General features: G+C 47.6%; 1 protein-coding gene across 2 annotated transcripts; it reads left to right on the top strand.

Moving 5' to 3' along the window:
- Window positions 1–3,713: 3,713 nt before the first annotated feature.
- ADAMTSL5 (ADAMTS like 5) lies at window positions 3,714–20,061 on the top strand. Of its 2 annotated transcripts, none has more exons than XM_031948067.1 (12): window positions 3,714–3,952; window positions 10,551–10,620; window positions 11,864–11,964; window positions 12,389–12,449; window positions 13,434–13,542; window positions 13,910–14,037; window positions 14,256–14,379; window positions 15,031–15,117; window positions 15,414–15,577; window positions 16,956–17,091; window positions 17,200–17,271; window positions 17,844–20,061. In XM_031948067.1, exons 1-12 carry the CDS (start codon window positions 3,894–3,896, stop codon window positions 18,158–18,160), a joined length of 1,428 nt encoding a protein of 475 aa, XP_031803927.1. In that variant the 5' UTR covers window positions 3,714–3,893; the 3' UTR covers window positions 18,161–20,061. The 2 variants fall into 2 exon arrangements, with proteins under 2 accessions (XP_031803927.1, XP_012397668.1); XM_012542214.3 differs by having other exon boundaries at window positions 3,716–3,952; window positions 16,881–17,091.
- The last annotated feature ends 1,171 nt before the right edge of the window (window positions 20,062–21,232 follow it).

Here is a 21,232-nt window from a genome sequence, read left to right as displayed (position 1 = left end):
AGATCATAGAATTAGAACAGGAAGGGATGTTAGAGGGCATTGATTCCAATTCTCTCATTTAGCAGATGAGGAAACTGAGGCACAGAAAGGTTAAATAAATCACTTTTCTAGGGTAATACAGTTTGTAAGTGTTCCACCCAAGATTTGAACTCAGGGATTCTTAACTCGTTCTAGCATTCTGTCCATAAGCCATTCAGCAACCTCTAAAATTACAACTCGTATGGCCTCCAGCAAGAAAAGCTTCCTCCCTGAGACTCAATTTTTCTTAACTATTAAAAGAAGGCTTTGCACCAGATGATCTGGAAGGTGCCCCTTAGCTCTAAATGTAAGAACAAATCTACATCTAAAACTACCAATGAGGTCACAGGGAATTGGGGACCAATCAATGCACAGGGGATAACTGATACTGACCAACGTCTTTTTCCTTTGGGGGGGGGGGAACTGTATGTGTTAGGCAACTAGGTGGTGCAGTAGATAAGAGAGCAGTACACTGGTCTTGGAGTAGGAGAACTGAGTTCAAATTCAGATTCAAACATTTACTAGGCAAGTCACTTAACCCCAGCTGCCTCCAAAACCCCCACAATTGTGTGTGTCTCATCCATGGCTCCTTGAGGACAGCTTTTTGTCTTTGTATGAACACAGTGCCTGGTACTGATGCTTTATATATATTTACTGACCGACACTCTGAACCTGCCTCATTCCATAGGCTATTGACCATAGACCTTGCTCTTAGCCCATTCTCATTTTAGAGCTAAAAAAGGCCTTTGGGTTCACCTAATCCAGTCCACTCGTTTTAAAGATGATACTTGGCCAAGGTTACAAAGCAAGTGAGTGGTGGAATCAAAATTTTCAGAGAAATTAAGTGAAAGCATGAAGCAATTAGGGGCTGAGTGGCTTGTCCTTTCCAGCTCTGAAGTGGTTCTAAGATTTCAGGAAAAGACCAGTTTCCAATTTTATGTAAGTGTCTAGCTCCCAGGATGATCTCAGTGGGTATGCAGTGCCCTCTAATGGCTCATAGCCTACAATATTTGAGGACCATAGACAGGGTTTCTCCCAACACAGTTTGATAGAGTGGATTGATTGGGAAGAGAGAGGAAAGGAAAGGAAAGGAGTACATAAGGATTACAGAGTCTGAGGGATGGGGGAGGGAAGAGAGGCCAAAGCATCTGGGATTAGGGTCAAGGGTACTGTCTGAGAACTCACAGCTCAATCCTTTTATTTAAAAAAATTTTTTTTTTTTTTTTTACCCTTTTATGCCCATTGTTCTCACCAGCAATCCTCAACCCACTGGAGCAGTAACTTGGGGGGGGGGGGGAATCTAGAGATCTGGGTCTTCATTTTCTGCCATTTATTTATTCTATGACCTTGTATAAGTCTTGTTATCTCTCTCAACTGGGTCCCCATCTGTAAAATGTGAAAGCTAGATCAGATAAAGACCTTTGTCTCTTGTTAAAGTGATATGATTTTGTAATGTAATGAATGGAATTAGGAAGACCCTGTTCTGATATTTGATTATCAGGACAAATGGATAAATCACAACTTCCCTGAGCCTCAGTGTTCTCATCTGTAAAAGGGGGGCAATAATAGGACCCACCTCACAGGATTGTTTTGAGGAGCTGATAAGGAAATAATATGTATAAGGCAGGTGGTGTTTCATAAATGTAAATTGTTATTATTCTAAAGTTCCTGAATCCTACAGGCACTTTGCACTTTCAATCATCAATATTGTAATAAGGTTCTCTCCAGTTCTAGCATTCTGTAATTCCAAAAGGAGCACTAGAACCCACACGTCTAGATCCCCTGCCAGGGCTTGTTCTGAGAAAGGGAGACTATAGATCCTCTTTCCCTTCATCGTGGAGCCTCTCCTTAACCCCTGTTTCTAGGGGTTTCTGCTCAATTTCCCGCTCAGTTTCTTCTTTGAAAGCCTTTTTTCTTGCTTCATGACTCTCTCTACTTGTATTCTCATCCTCCCTAGCTGATCCCCCTCCCTAAGGAGTGGGAGAATGAGAGGCAAGATTCAGGGTGGGATTGGGGGCCCAGAGACAGAAAAGGGGCTTGGAATACCGAAAGGGACCATCTCCAAAAAAGGGAGGAGTCCAAGAAAGCTCAGGGACAAGGACAGGGGCCCATGAGTAGGAGAGGGAAGCTTAAGGGATGATACGGGTGATCTAGGACTAGGGGAGGACTCCCCAATCTCTGAGTCTCTTCCTCCTGCCCCCCACCCCCATTACGACAGCGCCCTGGAACGCGCCCGTGACATCCGATCTCCATGTTTACCCAGCCCGGGGGGAGGGCAGGGCGCTGGGACGTCCCTGCGTGGCTCCAGCCCCGATCCCCAGCTCTCTCGCAGCTGCTCATCCCCCTCCTCTTCTCCTCTCCCCCCACCCCGCATACATCCCCAGTAGCTCAGTGACCAGGGCCATGCCCGGCAGGGGTCGCTGTGTAGTGTTCCCCCTCAATTAACCCCTTTGTCTGCTGCTGGAAGCGGCATCCTGAGCTCCCGGTCCCGCAGGGACACCCCTGAGTCGGAGTGTTGGGGAATTCTACTTGCTATGGCCTACCCGGTCCCTGTATTCAGACTGGGAACTCAGGTGTCCGAGGCCGGAGAAGGGGAGGTCTAGTAAGTAGCTGATTGGGGGTCAGGGGCTCAGCTCTGTAGAACCAGGTGTGCGGGTCAATCCTGGGGATGAGCTAAATGTCCCAAGAGGAAGACTAGTAGGAAGGGGGACCTCTCGATAGGGCCTGTCTGGATCGGACCCAAGGCAACCTGAACTTCTTGCTCTGGATCTCAGTTTCCCGATCTGTAAAACAAAGCAGCCTTTCCACGAGACCATTTTTGCAGCCCCTGAGTGTTCCGAGCTCCCAGAGAGGAGCGGGGGCGAGTTTAGCCCCACCTTTCCTTTTTTCTTTCCTTCTTTCCCTCCTTTCCTCCTTCCCTCCTCCCCCCAGGGAGCACCGCACCCGGCGCTCACATTTCCCGGGTCTGAGCAGGAGTAGCAGAAATAGCAACGCCCGGGGCGGGGTGGGGGGCGGTGATAAGGGGAAGATGGAGGTGGTAGTTGAGGGGGAAGGAAAAATGAGATTGGAAGCGGGGAGAGGGAGGAGAGGAGAGGGGAGGAACTATGATGGCTCCCTCCCTCGCCCCGCCCCGCTCCCTTCCCTCCCGGGACTGTGGGGATACCCAAGGTCACTTCACGGCCCGGAAGACTGGTGTTCCAGTCGCCTGGGGCCCCTATTATGGCTCCGGCCCCTGGGAGGCGGGACAGCCGGCGAGAATGAGTCCTCACCCTGCCCCCATGCCCCTCCATGTCCCTCTGTGGTCCCCTTTCCCACCCCCACCACCCCACTCCTAGCTCCTGCTCTTGGGTTCCGTGAGCGCAGAGAGAGCGAACTCCGAAGGGCAATTCGGTCCCGCCCCTCCCCGCCCCCGCTGAGCCGCTGGGGGAGGGGGTGGTCCCCTGACTGAAGCTTCTCTCCCTTTGGGGGAGATCCCAGTGCCCACCGCTCCGCACCTGCCAGAGCAGCCCCCTACTGCAGAACCCAGGGAGACGCAATCCTTTCCCTCTTCATTTCCTCGACCCCCCCATACTTTTAACCCCTGAGGTGCCTGGTAGCTCCGCTTAGCAGAGCCAAGGAGCCCCATAGTCCCAGGATGAGCGTGGAGGGGTTAATGGGACCTGGGTGGGGTGGAAGGGGTGGGGGCCTAGGACGGCGCGGGGCCCCGAAGGCGCCCCCGCCTCCCTCCTCCCGCCGGCCCGGGGTGGGAGGGGCCGCTGCTCGGGCAGCACCCCACAGCCCGCCAGTCCCGGCCAGAAGAGCCGCTCAGACGCTCGACCCAGGTTAGGAAGAGGTGGCCCGCCCAGCTCCACGCGCGACCGCGCCCTCCCCCCCAGATGCCACTTCATTCAGGGACCCAAGAAACTCGGGTTGAACACCCGGCGGGGAAGCTCTGGTAAGTCCCTGGACCCTTCAAGGGATCCCCCTTCCCTGGGAGCAATGAATTTAGACACCATTCCCCCTTCCCTAACCGCGCAACATGCTGAACCTCGGACCTCCCCACTCCCTCCAACTCTTTCCAAAGAAACTTTAGGGAACAGTATGTGTCTCCATCCTTTCCATGAAGAAATGGGTGTCTCGGGGAACTTTACAACTGGGGGTTGGGGGAAGACTTCCGAAGTTAGATCATGGGATGGCTGAGCTGTAAAGGACTTTAGAACACAATGTCAGAACTGAAAGGATCATTTAGCCCAACTGTCCCATCTAAAAGGTGGAAGAATTGAGACCCAGAACTCGGGAAAAAGTCACAGATGTGGGACTAGACCTAGGTTACAGCCCTCCAAGTTCTCTTAACAATTAACCCTCTCATCTATAAATTTTGCTGGGAAGCAGGAAGAGGGGGAGATTAGGTGTAGTTATAAAAACAGCACCCTTTGACTTATTCCTTCAGTTGGTCCAGGCACCAAACCTACCTCCATCCTCCCCATTTCCCATCACCCACCTTTTCATTCCTTCCCTCTATGCCCTTCCTTCCTAAACTATTAAAACCTCCCCTGAAGGGTCAGCCTATCCCCTCTTCCCAGATTCCAGAGCCCCCTCCCCATTCTAGGGTAAACTCCCTGTCTTCCTAGGGGATATCGCCAGTATTTTCCTACAAGGTTCTCAAAAGCACTTTTAAAGCAACTAGCTTCTTTCTTCATTTAGTCACCTAACTGGGAAGTTCTGAGAAATAGAATCTTGGATTCAGAGATGATAAGCAAGGAGAACCCAGGAGTTCCCAGGCCAGTGTCTCTTCTCACTGAAAGTCAGGCATTCAGCCAGGAGTAGATGGGTAATCTTCCTGCCCCTTCCCCCACTCCTGTTTCCAGAATCTTCCCTCCCCTCCCCAGGGAGTCTCTGTGAGTGTTCAAAGCTTCATACAGCAGCCCAAGTTCATTCCTCTCTTGGCCTCCCTTACTCCTCCCCCAACAGGGCCTGGCCGAAGACTTGCTCTAAATGATGCTCTTGAAGCCAAATTACCTTCTTGGTAGAATCTTCAGAGAATTCGAGGGTGCTAGCGCTGGAAATGACCCTAGTAAGAGATGATCTAACCTTCCTATCACAGAAGGAGCAATGGAGGCCAGGAGAGTAGAAGGGACTTAGTTAGTCCACAGGGAGGCCAGGTCTCCTGAGGACAAAAACAGCTTTCTTTCCATTACACAACACTGCCTCTCTTCTTCAAGATCCTTCCCACAATCAACAATTCCAATCCCTGAGTCAATAGAAAATGAGGAGAGAAAGGATGACCCTGGGGAAATCCACTGTGTTCAGCCCAGTTGGTAGATCCCTCTCACTGGAGAGACCAAACCCTGGGACCCCTTGTTGATTGTGTGACCTTAGGTCAGTCACTTTCTGTCGATGGGAATCAGATTTCCATCTGTCACATGACAGGACTGGATTCCAAGGTCCTTTTCAGCTCTGTCATTCCATGTTTCTTTGATCCTTGACAGCTCCATTTTTTTCTGGGAGTATCGTGCTTACTGAGGAGTAAATTCCAATTACTTAGGAGCTTGGATATCGCCCCTTGACTCAGTCCCAAATTGCCTAAAAGAGCCCAGTGTCAAGCTTGGGTGGGCACTAACCACTGACCTCCCCATCAGGGACATCCACCCCAATCCTGCCTTCTCCACCTAGTTTCTCTACCATCCAAACACTCCCTCCCTTCCCAAGAGATTTAGGCAGCTGCTTATTTTCCTGCCAACATCAGATCAGTGGCCAGGCCTGTGCTCAGAGATAAGGAGTTAAGGGACACTGGCATATGGGAGCCAGGGAGGGGAGGGGAGGAGACTTGTCAGAGTCAGGATGAGGGTTTGGCTGATGAGGGCAAGGTGCTCTCCCCTTCCCCCAAGTGAGCTGTTTGACAGATGAGAAAACCAAAACTCAGACAGGAGAGACCTTCCTGAGTTTATTTAGTCAGATATTTATAGTGATGCTCATATGTATTGGATACCCAAGCCAGAGAACAACTAAACTACAAATTCATTCTGTGTGTGTGTGTGTGTCTGTATGTGTGTGTGTGTGTGTGTAAATATGGGGCTTTCCTAAGGCTCAAGGACCTGTATATCCTGCTCTGAATCCCAACCTTTCTTCTTTCTCAAAATCCTGAATTTAGTGATCTTCTTGTGTTAGATGTGCCTTAGCTGAATGATGATAAGGATGATAACAATAGCTTGCATTCATATATTCTTTTAAGGTTTTCAATGTGCTTTACATGCAGTATCTCACTTGATCCTTACCACAGCTATTATAGGAGCCCTGAGAAGTTGGTGTTATAGTATTTATATACCCCAAAATGTATGAAATGATATTCAAAACTCAGTGTTCCTGACTAAGTCTAACAGCTTGGGGGCAGGGGCTTTTTTTTTTTTTCTTTTTTGGTTTTTATATTAGCCAATCGGTCAGTAAACATTTACTTAGTACCTGCTGTGAGCCAGGTGTGGGGCTGAACTGCCTCTGATGACACAAAAAGAGGCAAAAGATAGTCCCTGACCTCAAGGAGTTTACAATCTAACCTGGTAGACCCCTTGCAAACAAAGCTGTACAAAACATGCTCTATACAAGAGAAATAGGAAATAATTAGGGCAGGGAAGGCCCTGGAATTAAGAGGAGTTGCAGAAGGCTTTCTTTAAGAAGATGGGGTTTTAATTAAGGGTTAAAGAAAGTCAGGGGGTCAGCAGTCAGAGTTGAGGAGGGAGAGCATTGTAGACAGCCAGAGAAAATGTGTCTTGTTTGTGTAGCTCTTGCACAGTCCCAGCTTCCTTGTAGATTCTTAATAAATATTTGTGAAAATGAACCAATTCCTGGGTTCATAAGAGTCTTTCCCCTCCAGCCTCAGTTTAAAGGATTTATTTTCTATGTATACATATTTTATTTAATTTTTAAATAATAGCTTTTTATTTTCAAAATATATACATAGTTTTCAAAATTTATCCTTGCAAAACTTTGAGTTTCAAATTTTTCTCCCTCAGATCCCCTAGACAGCAAGTAATCCAATATAGGTTAAACATGTGCAAATCTTCTAAACATATTTCCACATTTATCATGCTGCACAAGAAAAATCAGATCAAAAAGGGAAAAAAAAGTGAGAAAAAGAAAAGCAAACAGCAACCAAAAAAGGTGAAAATACTATGTTGTGATCCACATCCAGTCCCCACAGATTTCAGAGGATTTACAACTGGCCACCCCAATCCTCCTCTTCCCATTTTGATGGGGAAACTGAGTCTAGAAAATATAAAGTACCTGGGTTATGGTCTTTCAGGTGGTAAGCACTGGAGTCAGAGTTTGGAACTAGTCCTAACCAAGAGCAGCTAGGTGGTATAGTGGATAGTGGTGGTCCTGGAGTCAGGAAGACCTGAATTCAAATCCAGTCTCAGATACTAACTGTAAGACTCTGGGCAAGTCACTTATCCCTATGTACCTCAGTTTCCTCATGTGTAAAATGAGTTATAGAAGGAAATGGAAAATGACTCCAGTATCTTTGCCTAGAAAACCCCAAATGGGGTCATGACTGAAAAGCAAATTTGGAGGATTGCCCAGGGCATTGACAGTCAAAACCCATAAGTTGGGTTAGATGACTTCCTTAAATTTTGATCTTGATTCAGGTGAAGATGCCCTCAATGCAGCCTCAAAGGCTGATCTTGGTCTCCTAGAGTTGTCTCTTTCCACTTCAATCCTTCCTCTGCCCAGCTGCTTAAACTGATTTTCCAAAAGCACAGAACTGATCATGTCACTCCGCTCCTCAATAAATACCAGTGGCTCCCCATTATCTTTTGAATTTTTTTTCAAAGTTTTCAAAGCTTCATCCTACCTGGCTCCAACTTAATTGTTTCAGCCTTCTTCTGTACTTCTACTTTGGCTGGCCAGTCAGAGAAGCCTTCTTTACTATTCCTTTCACATTACAATCCATCTTCCATCTCTGTGCATTTGCACTGGCTATCCCCCATCCTTGGAATGACATCCTTCCTCATCTCCTGATTCTTAGAATCTTATTTCCTTTAGAATTTCAACTTACATATATGACCACCACTATCAAGCCCTTCCTAACCCCATCTTCCAGCTGCTGACACTTTTCTTTCTTTTTTTATCAACAGCATTTTATTTTTTCCAATTACATTAAAGATAGTTTTTTTTTGCTACTATCATGTTATATTTAGTATATACTTTAAAATTACATAACAGAAGTTCTCTTTCATATATAATCACCTCTTCTGTTCATTGTACACTGAATGTTGATATTTAAATTCTTTAAAGTTACTTTTTTAAAAAAGAAGTAGCTCAGTTTATGGAGAAGAGACTCACTGGAAAAAATTAGGAATCAAGATAGGTAAAGATAGTTTCCAACATTCATTTTGGTATGATTTTGAGTTCCAATTTTTTTTCTCTCTTCCTCCCTTACACTCACCTTTTCCAAGATAGCAAATAATCTGATAGATTTATAGTTACACATTTATAATCATCTTAAAAATATTTCCATATCAGTCATGTTGTGAAAGAAAAATCAAAACAAAATGGAAAACCACAAGAAAGAAAAAGAAAAACAAAAAAAGAAAGAAAAGAAAAAGGTGACAAGAATATATTTTGATCAACATTCAGTCTCCATTCTTTCTCTGGATGCAGATGGCACTTTCCTTCTCAAGTCTATTGGAACGGTCTTGGATCACCAAATTGCTGAGAAGAGCTAAGTCTATCCTAGTTGATCATCACATACTCTTGTTCCTGTGCATAGTGTTCTGGTTCCTCTCACTTCACTTAGCTGTTTCTGCTTTCAAAGCCAAATTAACTCATATTTAATTCATTTATACTTATATATGTATGATACATATATTGTCTCCTCAAATAGAATGTAAGCTTCTTAAGGCTAAGGATAAAATAAAACATAAGGAGTGTCAATAAAATAAGTCAGCCATTAAAATTTTATTAAGCACCCACTATGTTGTGGATACTGTTTTAAGTGGTAATGGGTACTATGTTACATGTAAGGGATACAAAGAAAGGCAAGACAGTCCCACTCTCAAGGAACTCATAGGCTAATGTGAAAGACAATGTTCAGGTAACTATGTACCCACAAGATATTTACAGGATGAATTGGAAATAAATAAGAGGAAGGCATTAGATTTAAGGGGAAATCTGGAATGCTGGAGAAGGCAGGATGCTGGGAATGGAATGAAGGATTCAGAGAGAGGGGTTAGTCTCTTCTCATTTGATTAGAGATAATAAGAATTTTTAAGGAGTAAATACCTTTTGTATGTACTTAGTATTCTTAGAGATATAGGAGGTCTATAGTCAAATTAAGTATAGGACATATAGATGGTACTGGGGACAGAAGGAGAAAAAGTTTGGATTATTCATTATGGAAGATGAAAAAAAAGAATTAATAATGTTAGAAGGGTAGGAGTGTAGGAGCAAAGGCCTGACTGAGATATTATATATATGTGTGTGTGTATGTGTGTGTATATATATGACATAGACTGTCCACTAGGAAGAACCTTAGATCACAAAAGGAAAAAAAATTAAATTTATCAAGTGCCTCCAAGAACTGTGCGGAGTACAGGCCAAGGATAGAATCTTTGACATGGAGGACCAGCCTGGCAAAGCTCAGAGCAGTTTATCACTGTCATGGCCATGTGACGAATTTTCCTGACGTGGCAGTTCTTAAAAATCATCTGCTGTCTTAAAGAGGGGTTTTGGCGCATGCTGGCAGAGGGCATGATACCCAGCCAAGGAAAGGCAAATAGTGTGAGTAGTTAGGAGGCATCCAGAGCTAACTGTAAGAGACCTTTGAGGTCATTTAGTTGCAGAATTGCAGAAATCCAACACACAACTGAATAGGTTACTCATCCTCAGCAAGTGATCATCTGGACTCTCATGGCAGACTCAAGTTCCTGAGTTCAAATCTTGCCTTATTACTTACTTTGGGGTAATTCAATTTAAATTATTTTCATTTAAATTGGGCACCTACCTACCTGGGCTATTGTGAAGGTGAAGTGCTTTGTCAACTTTAAAGCACTATATAAATGCTAGCTATTATGATTAAGGCAGATAAAGGACTCTTCTCTCTCTTTTTTTTTATTTGTTATTAAAGATTTTTATTTATAAAACACATGCATAGGTAATTTTTCAATACTGACCCTTGCAAAACCTTCTGTTCCAAATTATCCCTTCCTTCTCCCCACCTCCTCCCCTAGATGGCAGTTAATCTAATACACATTAAAGTATATGTTAAATATAATATATGTATACATATTTATACAGTTATCTTGCTGCACAAGAAAAATCAGATCAAAAAGGAAAAAAAAACTGAGAAAGAAAATAAAATGTAAGCAAATAACAGTAGAGAGAGTGAGAATGCTATTTTGTGGTGCACGCTCGGTTCCCACAGCCCCTCTCTGGGTGTAGATGGCTCTCTCCATCACTAGATTATTGGAACTGATCTGAATCATCTCATTGTTGGAGTCACCGAGGACCCTTCTCTCGCCCCCCTGCAGCCTTTAAACTCTGCCCTTTGGTGCCCTTAGGCCCAGGCCTGGACCAGTCCTGCTCCTGCTCTGGATATACCTATGCTGTGCTCTGGAGGGGAGGACTCAGGTAAAGGAAATACGCCTGGATTTGAAATCCTAGTTTGTCCCAGAAGCCCCAGCTCCTTCCCTGTCTTCTTCTGGCCTAGTTCTTACCCCTTCCAGGAACTGCTGCCCACTCCCCATCTCCTGGGGAGAAGGGGACAGCAAAAGATGCCCCAGCCCTTTTTGTGGAAGCCATCCTGGAATACCGTCGGGGCTCCCGGTCCCAGAGGCACTTGCAGTGACCTGAAGTCCACAAGGGCCCTTTCCTGTAATCCTCTCTGTGACTCATTAGCATGTATGGAACTGCTTGCTAGTGACCTTTGGGTGCTGTTTGAGGGGGAGGGGAAAGAGCAGCCTCAAAGCTCAGGGAGCAGATGTGTGTATGTTACTGAGGGCTCTCCCAACCCCCCAGCCCCAAACCTGAGCCTGGTCCTAAAGGAGCAGGAGCTAGGGGTGGGAGAGGTTTGTGGAGAGGGTCAGCTGCACTTGGGGGAGGAGCAGCCCACTCTGTATGAGCCTTGTTAATGTAGGGGGATTCCTGTCAGAGGTTACAAGCTGGCCTGACTCTGTGTTTATGGGCCCTTTCCAGTCCTTAGAAACCCAGCCCCCGCATCTCTGGACACTAGCCTCCATGGAATTCGGCCCAGGCAGTGGCCCAGGGGAAGCAAGTAGGAGGTAGACAAGGGCTTTGCTAGGCTTGGCATTCTGAGGGTTTTCTGAGGAGTGAGCCAGGTGGGGGTGGGGGCACCTCTCCTTTTTGCAGCCCTCCCCTCACTCAGCCCCAGTTTTACCAAGTCCTGAGGAGCACTCCTCCCACCTACTAATATCTATTCCTCAGACCCCACATCCCACCAGCCTTTAGGGCCCCTCTCTTACTTATTTTTCCTTCTTATCCTTCCTCTTATGGAAATTACACACATATCTTTATCCTTTTTAGGGCTGAGCCAGTGTTCTTGGAGGTTGGGGCTAAAGCTGGTTGAACAGGCTGGGGCTAGAAAGCACCCAGCACCCCCGAAGCTGCTTTCTAGTAGCTCTGGAAGCTCCCCATTTGCTGCCTGTTTCCCCATAGGGCAGGGGAAGGATTGGGGCTGGGCCATGTTGACAGAGGGAGGGGTCTCTTCTAGGGAGACAGGGCCCCTGAGGGCCTTCGTACTTCCCTTCCCTGCTCCACCTCATAAAGGGGCCCAGAGGAAACTCATTGGGGGGGGTGCCTTTAGGCTGGGAGCTGGAACTCCTGGGTCTGTCTAATGTCATCTTCCTCCAAGTAGGGAAGATTTGGGTCCAGTGAGTGGACGTCCTGGGGGGCCTGGAGTGGCTGCTCCACCACTTGCGGACAGGGGGCTTCAGTGCGCAGCCGGAGATGTATGCGGTGAGACCCTGAGGATGATGGGAAAGGGAGGGCTGAGGAGGAGTGCTTCTTCCCATAGGAAGCTTGGGAAAGGATGGGAGCTAGGGGATTGGAGGGAGCATGGAGAGTCAGGTCTTTCTAAGTAGCTTTGCATCTTCTCCAGTGGGGTGGGGAGTACCTGGGGCATTTGCCCTCTCCTTCCACTCTACCCTCCCCTAGGGCTCAGGATGAGAAGGTGGGGGTTGATGGGAAGGGGGGGTCAGGGCAGGCCTGGGCACTGAGCACCCCCACGCCCCATCCCAAGCGTACAGCCCTTTAATCCTGTCGGAATGCGGGGCTAGGCTGGGAGGGTGTATGCAGGAAGTGGGGGGAGGGTTTTATAAGCCAGCCACTACTGCTTCTTTCCTGACAGCCTCTGACCCTCCTACCCCCCATCTGCCTGCAGGATTTCCCGAGAACATGCTTGCGGGGGAGACTCTCACCAGTACCGCCTATGCAGGCTCCCTGTGAGTTCCCCAAAGCCTCCAGAGACCCCCATTTCCCAGATGATACCTTTATGTCCTTCAGCTAACCCCCCACTCCCAGATACAGTTCCTCAAAAAACATTCAGCTACACAGGGAAAGAGCATTGGGTTCCAAAAACCCAGGATGAGTTCCAGCTCTGTTTCTGGTCTGCTTTATGACTTTGGGCAAATAAGACTTTTTCTGCCCTTGATTCTCGGTTGTTTGATGATCCTTCCCAGCTCTGATGTTCTGTTTTTTTTAAAAGGCTCTCCTAGTCTGTGATTCTGAATCTTACCCCTCCACTTTGCCCTCTGCAGCCCCATATTCCCTCCCACACCCACAGACTCAAGGGACATCATCTATTCTCCATAGGCAATATTCTATCCAGATGTTCTTCCTACCCAATTAGAGCTCCAATCTCTCACTAAATACTCTTTCATTTTCTGAAATCATCCCCTTCGTCATTTTTTCTATTAAAAATTATACTTTGTTTAGCATTCACTTTTTTAAATTTTGAGTTCCAAATTCTTGCCTTCCAGCCCTTCCCCCACCTATTTAGAAGGCAATATGATATCAATTATACATGTGAAGTCATGCAAAACATAGTCCTCCTTCGTTCTTACAGCACAATAGCATTCCATCACATTCACATAACATAACTTGCTTAGCTACTCTCTAATTGACGGGCATCCCATCAATTTCCAATTCTTGAAAGGATACTCGTTTTCTCAAGATTTCTTTCAGCGTTGCCCACAATCTCTCTTTTTCCTCCTTCCCAAAACTTCCCTAAGTTCCCTTGAGTCTCTCGGGTGCTACTGGTGAAGTTCTTGCCCACTATACATCCCTGATGCCCTCACCTTCCTTTTCCCTTAGTCTCACAGTTCCAACTCTTCCCCCTTTTCCCCAGCAGCCTCTGATCTTCCAGCCCAAGAGTACTGCCCTTTCTTCCCCTTGACAGAAACTTCCCTCCCTGCTTTGCTTGCCAGGAATGCCCCTCTGGTGCCATGCCCTTCAGGGAGCTACAGTGTGCCCTCTACAACAGCAGGCCTGTTCTGAGTGACCAGGCCACCTACCAGTGGGTACCCTTCTATGGAGGTGAGTGATTGTGCCCAAAGCTACTTCATTCTGGTATTTCCTCACTCCCAAGCCTTACTGTGCAGACAGCTTAGGGATATCCAAGTCTGGGAATGGGTAACTGAATAATCAGCCAGAATTTTAGATTAGAAACAGGAGAAACTGGGCCTTCAAAACTGAGGATATACTCTACTCCGCTAAGAATTGAAAAGGGGCTTTGTGAATTTGTGAAACTGATTCATAACTGGCTTAAGCCTGTGATCTCAGATTTATTGGCAAGGGAACCTGCAATAATGGGATAGAGTAATTAGGGGAACTTTCCAGGAAGAACATTCGGGAGGTTGCAGTTAGGGACCTCCTTTGCAGCTCTCATGCTCTCCTCTTGCAGCTCCCAACCTGTGTGACCTGAACTGCTTGGCGGAGGGCCACACTTTCTACTACACCTTTGGACGAGTGCTGGATGGGACCCCCTGCAGCCCGGACTCTGAGGGGCTTTGCATCAATGGCAGATGCCTTGTGAGAGCCTTTTTCCCTAGCTCAACCCAGCCTCTGCCACAAATGCCCAGGGACCCCTTGGCTTTCCATACCATTCCTGAAGAGGGAAGTGGAGGGGGAAACTGAGGACAGCTCAAGGCTGTATCCTGGGATGGGCTTGAGGGAGGATATCTCTGAAGTCCTTAGCTCTATGGAAGCAGAAGGGGAAATGGCATTCCCTTATTACCTATGTCTCCCAGACTGCAGGCTGTGATGGGATCCTGGGCTCCGGGATCCAGGAGGACCACTGTGGGCAATGTGGTGGCAGGAACAACTCTTGTCTCTTCATCCAGCAAGTCTTCAGTGAGGCTGTCCCACCGTCCGGTGACTGCTCTCCTGCAGAGCTGAACCCTTTCTTTCTGGGCCCCTCTTCTTTCCCTTACTTAGTCCTTATTACTCTAGGTTTTATAAAAAGACATAGAATATCAGATTCAGAAGAATCAGAGATTTAGGATTAAAAGGAATTTAATATAATCTAACCTCTTTATTTGATAGATGAGGAAAGAGGCCCAGAGAAGTAGCCTTAGAACGTTACAGGGTCAGAGGTAGGGGAGACCCTCAGACAGACTGGAAAATTTTAGAGCTAAAGACTTAAAAGGCAGAGAGAACTTGGAATAGAGAAGCCTTAGAACACAGAACATCAGAGAAGGGTGGAGGGGACATTAAAATATAGTCCGTCAGAGCTGGAAGGGGCTTTAGAAATGGGATGTCAGCTGAGAGAACTGGTCCATTTGATAGAAATGAAAGCCCAGCCAGAGGACAATGAACTAAAGTAAAGTTAGTAAGAATTACAACTTAATGCTCTTTTCAATGTTACGCACATGCGTGTTCCCCCAAGCACCCCTAGGCTTACATGACCCATGCACTCATACCTGGGACCCTGAATATAAGTATATTCATGGCTCTTGAGGGAGGGCAGCAAGTCAAAGCTTTGAGGCTCATTTGCCTCCCCTACCCCACCCCATTTCCTTCCAGGTCAATCACATGGCTACTGGAATGTGACCCTTATTCCCATTGGTGCCCGGAATATCAGAGTCACTGACCGGAGCAGAAATTATCTGGGTGAGAGCCTCGAGGGCATCCCACTTTCCTGGCCTTCCTGGGGTGAAGGGTAAAGAGAAAGTCTGGGGATATTCCTTCCTTGTCGAGAGTGGGGCTATCCTTAAGGGATAGGGACTCTGAGGAAGCTGATCTGAGTCTAGGGCTAGATTAATCCCACTCCCTCCCTCTGGCCTGAAGGCTCTCCTAGCACCCAACTGCATGTGGGAAACTGAGGCCTGGGGACCCGAGACTGACAAAAAGCTCTAACTTGGCTTCTAGCAAATCCCCTGAACTCTTTTCCCTCCCCTGACACCCAGCACTAATGGGCAGTGATGGGCGCTATGTCTTCAATGGGGACTGGGCCATTGACTGGCCAGGGACCTTCCAGGTGGCTGAGACCCAGGTCTACTATAGCCGCATCAATGACCGTGATGAGAGTCTGTGGGTAGCTGGACCCACAGGTGAAGATCTTCACTTGCAGGTAAGTGTAATCCAGAGTGAGGGGCAGAGACCAATCCTGGGAATATTTGTGAGTTATTGTAGACTCAGGTATAGGAGACATATTGCCACAGGAGCTAATGAAAATACTATTATTGTGGGTCAGCTGAAATACTGTAGGAGGCAGTGAGTAATCAGAGAAACAACCTTAGATTTAACATTAGGAAAACTGTGTTTAATCCTTGCCTCCTCCACTTATTAACTGTGTGGTCTTTGGAAAATGACTTAAGCCCTGTTTCAGTTCCCTCATCTGTAAAATGGGGATAATAATACCTCCATTCTTTCTCTCCCAGCATTTTCTATGAGATAAATACATATTGTCCTGGACTTGAAACTATTTGTTAACTCTAGTGCTTGTGTGGGAGCTAAGGGTGTTGTTACCTGCAATTGCCAGAAACCTAGCAGGCAGTCAACTAATATTTATTAAGCTCCTATTATCTTCTAGTTACTGTTTTGAACTGAGGCTACAAAGAAAGAAGGAAGCCTCTTTTTTTTCCCCAAGGAGCATATAGTCTAATAGTAGGAGCTATATATCAAATGTATTCAAAGACTTAGTAACATTGGAGCCAAAGAGAATATGACTATTTAGGGAGATGCTCTGCAAGACTGTTTGAGAGCCTACCAGGGGTCCTCAGACTTTTTAAATAGGGGGGCAGTTCACTGCCCCTCAGACTGTTGGAGGGCCAGACTATAGTAAAAACAAAAACTTTGTTTTTTGGGCCTTTAAATAGAGAAACTTCATAGCCCTGGGTGAGAAGGATAAACGTCCTCAGCTGCCGCATCTGGCCTGCGGCCGTAGTTTGAGGACCCCTGACCTAGACTACGAGTTAGTCTCAGACTAGGGTTTAAATGGGAAGGATCCTTCCACGTTCCTCTTGAAATCTTCAAGTTCTGAAGAAATTTGCTATTTGCCAGAGCCACTCTGGAAGGCAGGCAGGGCAGGGAAGAGATCCTATATCTGAGCTCAGAGAATTCTTTAGGTTTTGGCAGCCAGCAAATGGGGAGTCTGGATTCAAGCCCAAACTTTGTATTTATTTTTCAAAATTAGAATGAGATTTACAAACCATTTAGCCTCAGCCCTCACTGAACAGATGGGGAAATGAAAGACTAGAAAGCCCAAGATGACTCAATGAATTAATGAAAGAGTCTGAACTTGAACCCAGGATTGAACTCTCACACTTAGGCTAGGGGCTCTCTCCATGGTCCTGACTCTGAACCAATTAGAATGTGGGATCTTTGGAAACTGAGACTTTGGTATAAATGGGAATCTACCTTTCCTCTCCCAGATTCTCTTCCAAGAGCCCAACCCAGGCATTGAGTTTGAGTTCTGGCTGCCAAGGGATGCCTATTATGCCCTGCAGAATCACAGGAGTCCTCTGAGACAGCCACAGACTCGGGAGGTGGAGGTGGGGCCCCAGGAGACTGCCCCAGCCTGGACTCGGCCATCCCCCTCCTCTCCAGGATTCTCCCCACTTCGGGAGCAGCCCATTGAAACAGGTGGGTCTCTTTTTCTCCTGAGTAGGAGAGCAGGGAAGCCCCTTTCTTTATTCCCCTGCCCACAAGCTGGAATCAGAATCCATTTGTCCACTTCATTGCCATCTGTAGAGACCTGCCAGCCATGCCCAGGTGCCAAGGGCCGGAGCCAGCGTCTGCTTCATTACTGCAGGAGTGACTTTGGTAAGATTCCCCCTATTTACCTCCATGGGCTCCTAATTTCCTATTTCTACTCCAACTGCCATCTCCTCTCACCTTCAGATTAGAGCCCTCTGATTTATAGATTCCATAGGCTCTATATTTGAAAGAAACCTTAGATATCATCTAGCTTGACCTCCTTTACTATGCAGAGGAAGAAAATAAGGTTGAGTTAACTTGCCCTGCTAGGAATAAGCAAGGCTGAGGTTTGAACCCCCAAATTCCAATTAAAAAGCAAGTTCTCCCTCCTTGCACCAAACTGCCTCTTCTCCCACCCTTTTGCTGCCTACAGGCCATCTTAGACTAAGAGGCAGGGGAATTGGATTCAAATTCTAGTCACACACCTCTCCTTGTATCAGTTTCCTCCTCTATAAGATGAAGAGCTTGGGCCAGGACATGAGGAGTGGGAGGAACTTGCCCTGTATTCTTTCTATCCTTGCTCTGCGGCTGACTTGCGGGCTATCCTGAGACCTCTCCAGAGGGCTCTCTACACAAATAAGGGGGCTCCGTAAGCTGCTCTCCAAATTCCTGAGTCTGCCCATTGCTGATACCCACAGTTTTCCGGGCCCGGGTCCTGGCACGGCTCCGTGTGGGTGAGGAGACCCGGTATGACATTCAGGTGCAACACTCTTACAAGAATTGGACCCCATTAGAGCGAAGGGAGTTCCTCTGGGCCCCAGGGGCCTGCCCTTGTCCCCTGCTGGTCCCTCGAGCAGAGTACCTGATAGCAGCCCAGCGACACATCAACTATGAGGGCACCCTGGACCGGCTGCTGCTGCCCCGTGCTGGCTATGCTCGGCCCTGGACTCCCAGAGAAGACAGCCGCATCCAGGAGGTGGCCAAGCATTGTCCCCAGGCCCCACCACCAGGCTGAGGCTGACTGCCCAAGCCCTGGAGAGGGCCTCATCTAGCCCAGTGGACTGCCCTCGAGAGGACCAGGCTGGGACTAGAGTCCCCGAAATGGGCAGACCCGTTCTACAATGCTGCTGCCTGGGACGGTAGGGCTCCAGGGGGATTCTTCTGAGATATGGGCACAGGGGAGCCAGACTGGCTTCCTCATTCTGCCCCGTGCCCATGGTGGATGCAGGACCCCTAGGACGAGTCTCTGCTTTGCCCCCCCGGCCTCCCTCTGGACCCTGAATTCTTCACCCTTCCAGCCTTCAGGGTACCAGAAGGGAACACAGACACACACACACATTCTCTCTCACTCACTTCAAGGGGCACATATACATTTAGCACAATACAGTGATTACCTACCATGTACAAGGAAGGGCCTCTGCTGGGCCAAGATCCTGCTTGTTAGGCGTCTACAGTCTAATAAGGAAAGACATTTACACCATTTTGATGAGGAAGAATGAGATCATGAGACGGTAAACCGGGCCAAGTGCCAGGAGAAATTTGAGGGAGAGGTCATCTTGACCTGAGGAATTAGGGAAGGATTCTGGGAAGACACATCACCTGGGCTGGGCCTTCAACGTTTTAACAGAAACTAAGAGGAGGAAAGGAAGTCCTCTGGAAATGGGGAACAGGGTGAACAGAGGCGCAGCTGGGAGAGGGCAAGATAAACAGGGCATAGTGTCCAAGAATGGACTGGAACACAGTCTAAGGCAACTGGAAAAGTAGCTGGAGCCAGGCTGTGGAAGACCACGAATGGGGGGCCCTTTTGGGCAGTGACATCACTCAAGACTGGAGCCAAGGAAGATTGCCTTCATTGCTCTTGAATAGGGCGAGAGGAGAGGTTAAGTCAGGATAATTTGAAAGGGAATAGAGGGGTGGAAGATGTAACAGCTTTAGGAGACAGACTCAAATTAGATCTAATAATGTAGGATATAAGGAAAACATGGCTTGGCAATGCAAATATTGGTGGGCTGTATAGCATACAAGTTGTTTATTTTAGACAATCATTTTAAGTCCCAAATTCTCTCTGCAGCTCCTCCCCCACCCATTGAGAAGGCAAACGATTTTACATGTGAAATCACATAGTGTGCAAGTCTTAAGACCTGTTGAAATCCTGCCCAGGCTTTAAAACCCAGCTCAAGTGCCAAGTTCTCTGGGAAACCTCGATTCTCCCTCCTCTCCGACTTCTCATTGTCTCATACCCCTGATGCCCTTCTCAGAGGGCATGATCCACTCTTGTGAGGGTGTCCCATCTTTGTCACCCTGTGAGCTCAGTAATGGAGAACTCGGCATATGTACGTAAACTAACTCCTTCAGTGCCAGTATTTGGGAAAAGGGAAAAATAGGACTCGATATCACTGTTAGCTGTCATCTGGAAGAGGGTTGTCCCTTTCTGGGGGGTGCGAGAACAGAACTGGGAGTAAGGGGTTTAAGTTGGAGTGGACCAAGAACAGGACAATCTGAATTCAGAACCTCCCTTTGACACTATATGATGTGACATAGCCTCTGAGCCTCAGGCAACTCCCTGGCATGTAACTATTAAATTAAAATCACAAATGGGTAGCCCATCTGTTTGGGTGAAGGAAATCCCCTGTAGAATATTTCTCTAACAATTAGAAATGTGCACAGAGAACTAGGTGATACAGTGGATACAGCACTGACTCTGGAGTCCGAGAGAACCAAGTTCAAACTTAACCCGTGTGATATGGGCAAATCACTTAACCCCGATTCCCTATAAAAAACCCAAAGTGGAATGGTGAATGTGGACTTTCTGCCACTGAATTTATACAAAGCTGAGAGACTTGGTTATAGAGGGATTCAGGTGCAGCTTGCACCCTTCGACGGAGATTCTAATTTATAAACACACAATGAATGAAACCCATGTGCCAACGTAGCCCTGCAAAGGGGGGGGGGGGGAGGAGGTGTCTCACAGTTATGGGGAAAGGGAAGGGAAAAGCATTTGTATTCTACACCATCCACTGGGCAGACAATGTGCTCATTTGATGAATTCACCACCACCGCCCTGGGAGGTAGGTGATGTTATCACTATTTTACATATGAGGAAAGGGGCTGAGGGGCAAATAGCTAGTTGGGTTGGGTCGGGTCTTCCGATTTCAGCCACCCACTACGCCCCCAGATGCTTCCAGGGGGTGGGAGGTTGAGCAGTGCACTTGGGTTTCTTACTAAGGTCCTTTTGCACCTGGCCTTTAGCCTGTGTTGATTTTTCCACAATATGCTATTTTTCTAAGTTTCCAGCCTGCCTCTTTCCATCATGTCACGGCTCACTCGTACACAGCTATCCCTGGGGAGAAGCCCATTCTCCAGCTAGATACGGAGCTATTTGGATGCCCTGTTGACAGGGATCTGGGGAACATTTTGCTATAGGGGGAGGATTAGATAACTTTACAGACTTCCTTCTCTCCACTTTGCATTGGCCATTTAGGAAACATTCTGAAGTAGGGGATTATTTGTGTTTGGATTACCCAAGCTCCCCACCCTTAGCACGGAACAACCGGGTCATCCTCTTCCCATCCATGGTCAAGGGAGTGGATGAGGTGGGGCCCTAGGCCAGGGATTGCCTCGGCCATCAGGCAGCTGGGGCCATCTTTAGCTCAAACCCACCCCCTGCTCCAGGGCAAGCTCTGGGTAGCCAGTCTCCCTTCCTTGGCCTGGCCTGGAAGCCAAAGGCAGAATGTGTGGCCAGCAGATGCACCCAGATGCCCAGTTTGGGGGCTGACCCCTAGGCGATTCCCCTGGCCCCCCCAGAGTCACTCCTTGGAGGAAAGGCCCGTTCTTCAGCATCACCAGCCTGAGCGGGTGGAGAAGCTGGGCCTGGGCCCGCTCGGAGGCCTCTGAAGCGTCCTGGTCTCCCTTCCCTCTCCCAAGCTGGCTCTGCCACAAAAGCAAATCCTCTGCAGCTATCCCAACTAAAAGAAAGGGTGGACCCGAGTGCAAATCCATCCACTGCCACTCAGCCACTGGCTGACCCTGGGCAGATCATTTAATTCCTCCCCCCAAAACCTACAGATCGAAGAAGTCCAAGGCTCCC

Source organism: Sarcophilus harrisii, chromosome 1 (genome assembly GCF_902635505.1).
Source record: "Sarcophilus harrisii chromosome 1, mSarHar1.11, whole genome shotgun sequence".
NCBI classification, from domain to species: Eukaryota; Metazoa; Chordata; class Mammalia; order Dasyuromorphia; family Dasyuridae; genus Sarcophilus; species Sarcophilus harrisii.
This window is presented reverse-complemented; position numbering and strand designations above follow the sequence as displayed.

Coding starts and splice junctions, on each gene's coding strand:
- ADAMTSL5 (XM_012542214.3), top strand. CDS start 3,894: ATGCCACTTCATTCAGGGACCCAAGAAACTCGGGTTGAACACCCGGCG. Junction 3,953..10,550: donor CACCCGGCGGGGAAGCTCTG/GTAAGTCCCTGG, acceptor TGGTGCCCTTAG/GCCCAGGCCTGGACCAGTCC. Junction 17,272..17,843: donor TTACTGCAGGAGTGACTTTG/GTAAGATTCCCC, acceptor TGATACCCACAG/TTTTCCGGGCCCGGGTCCTG.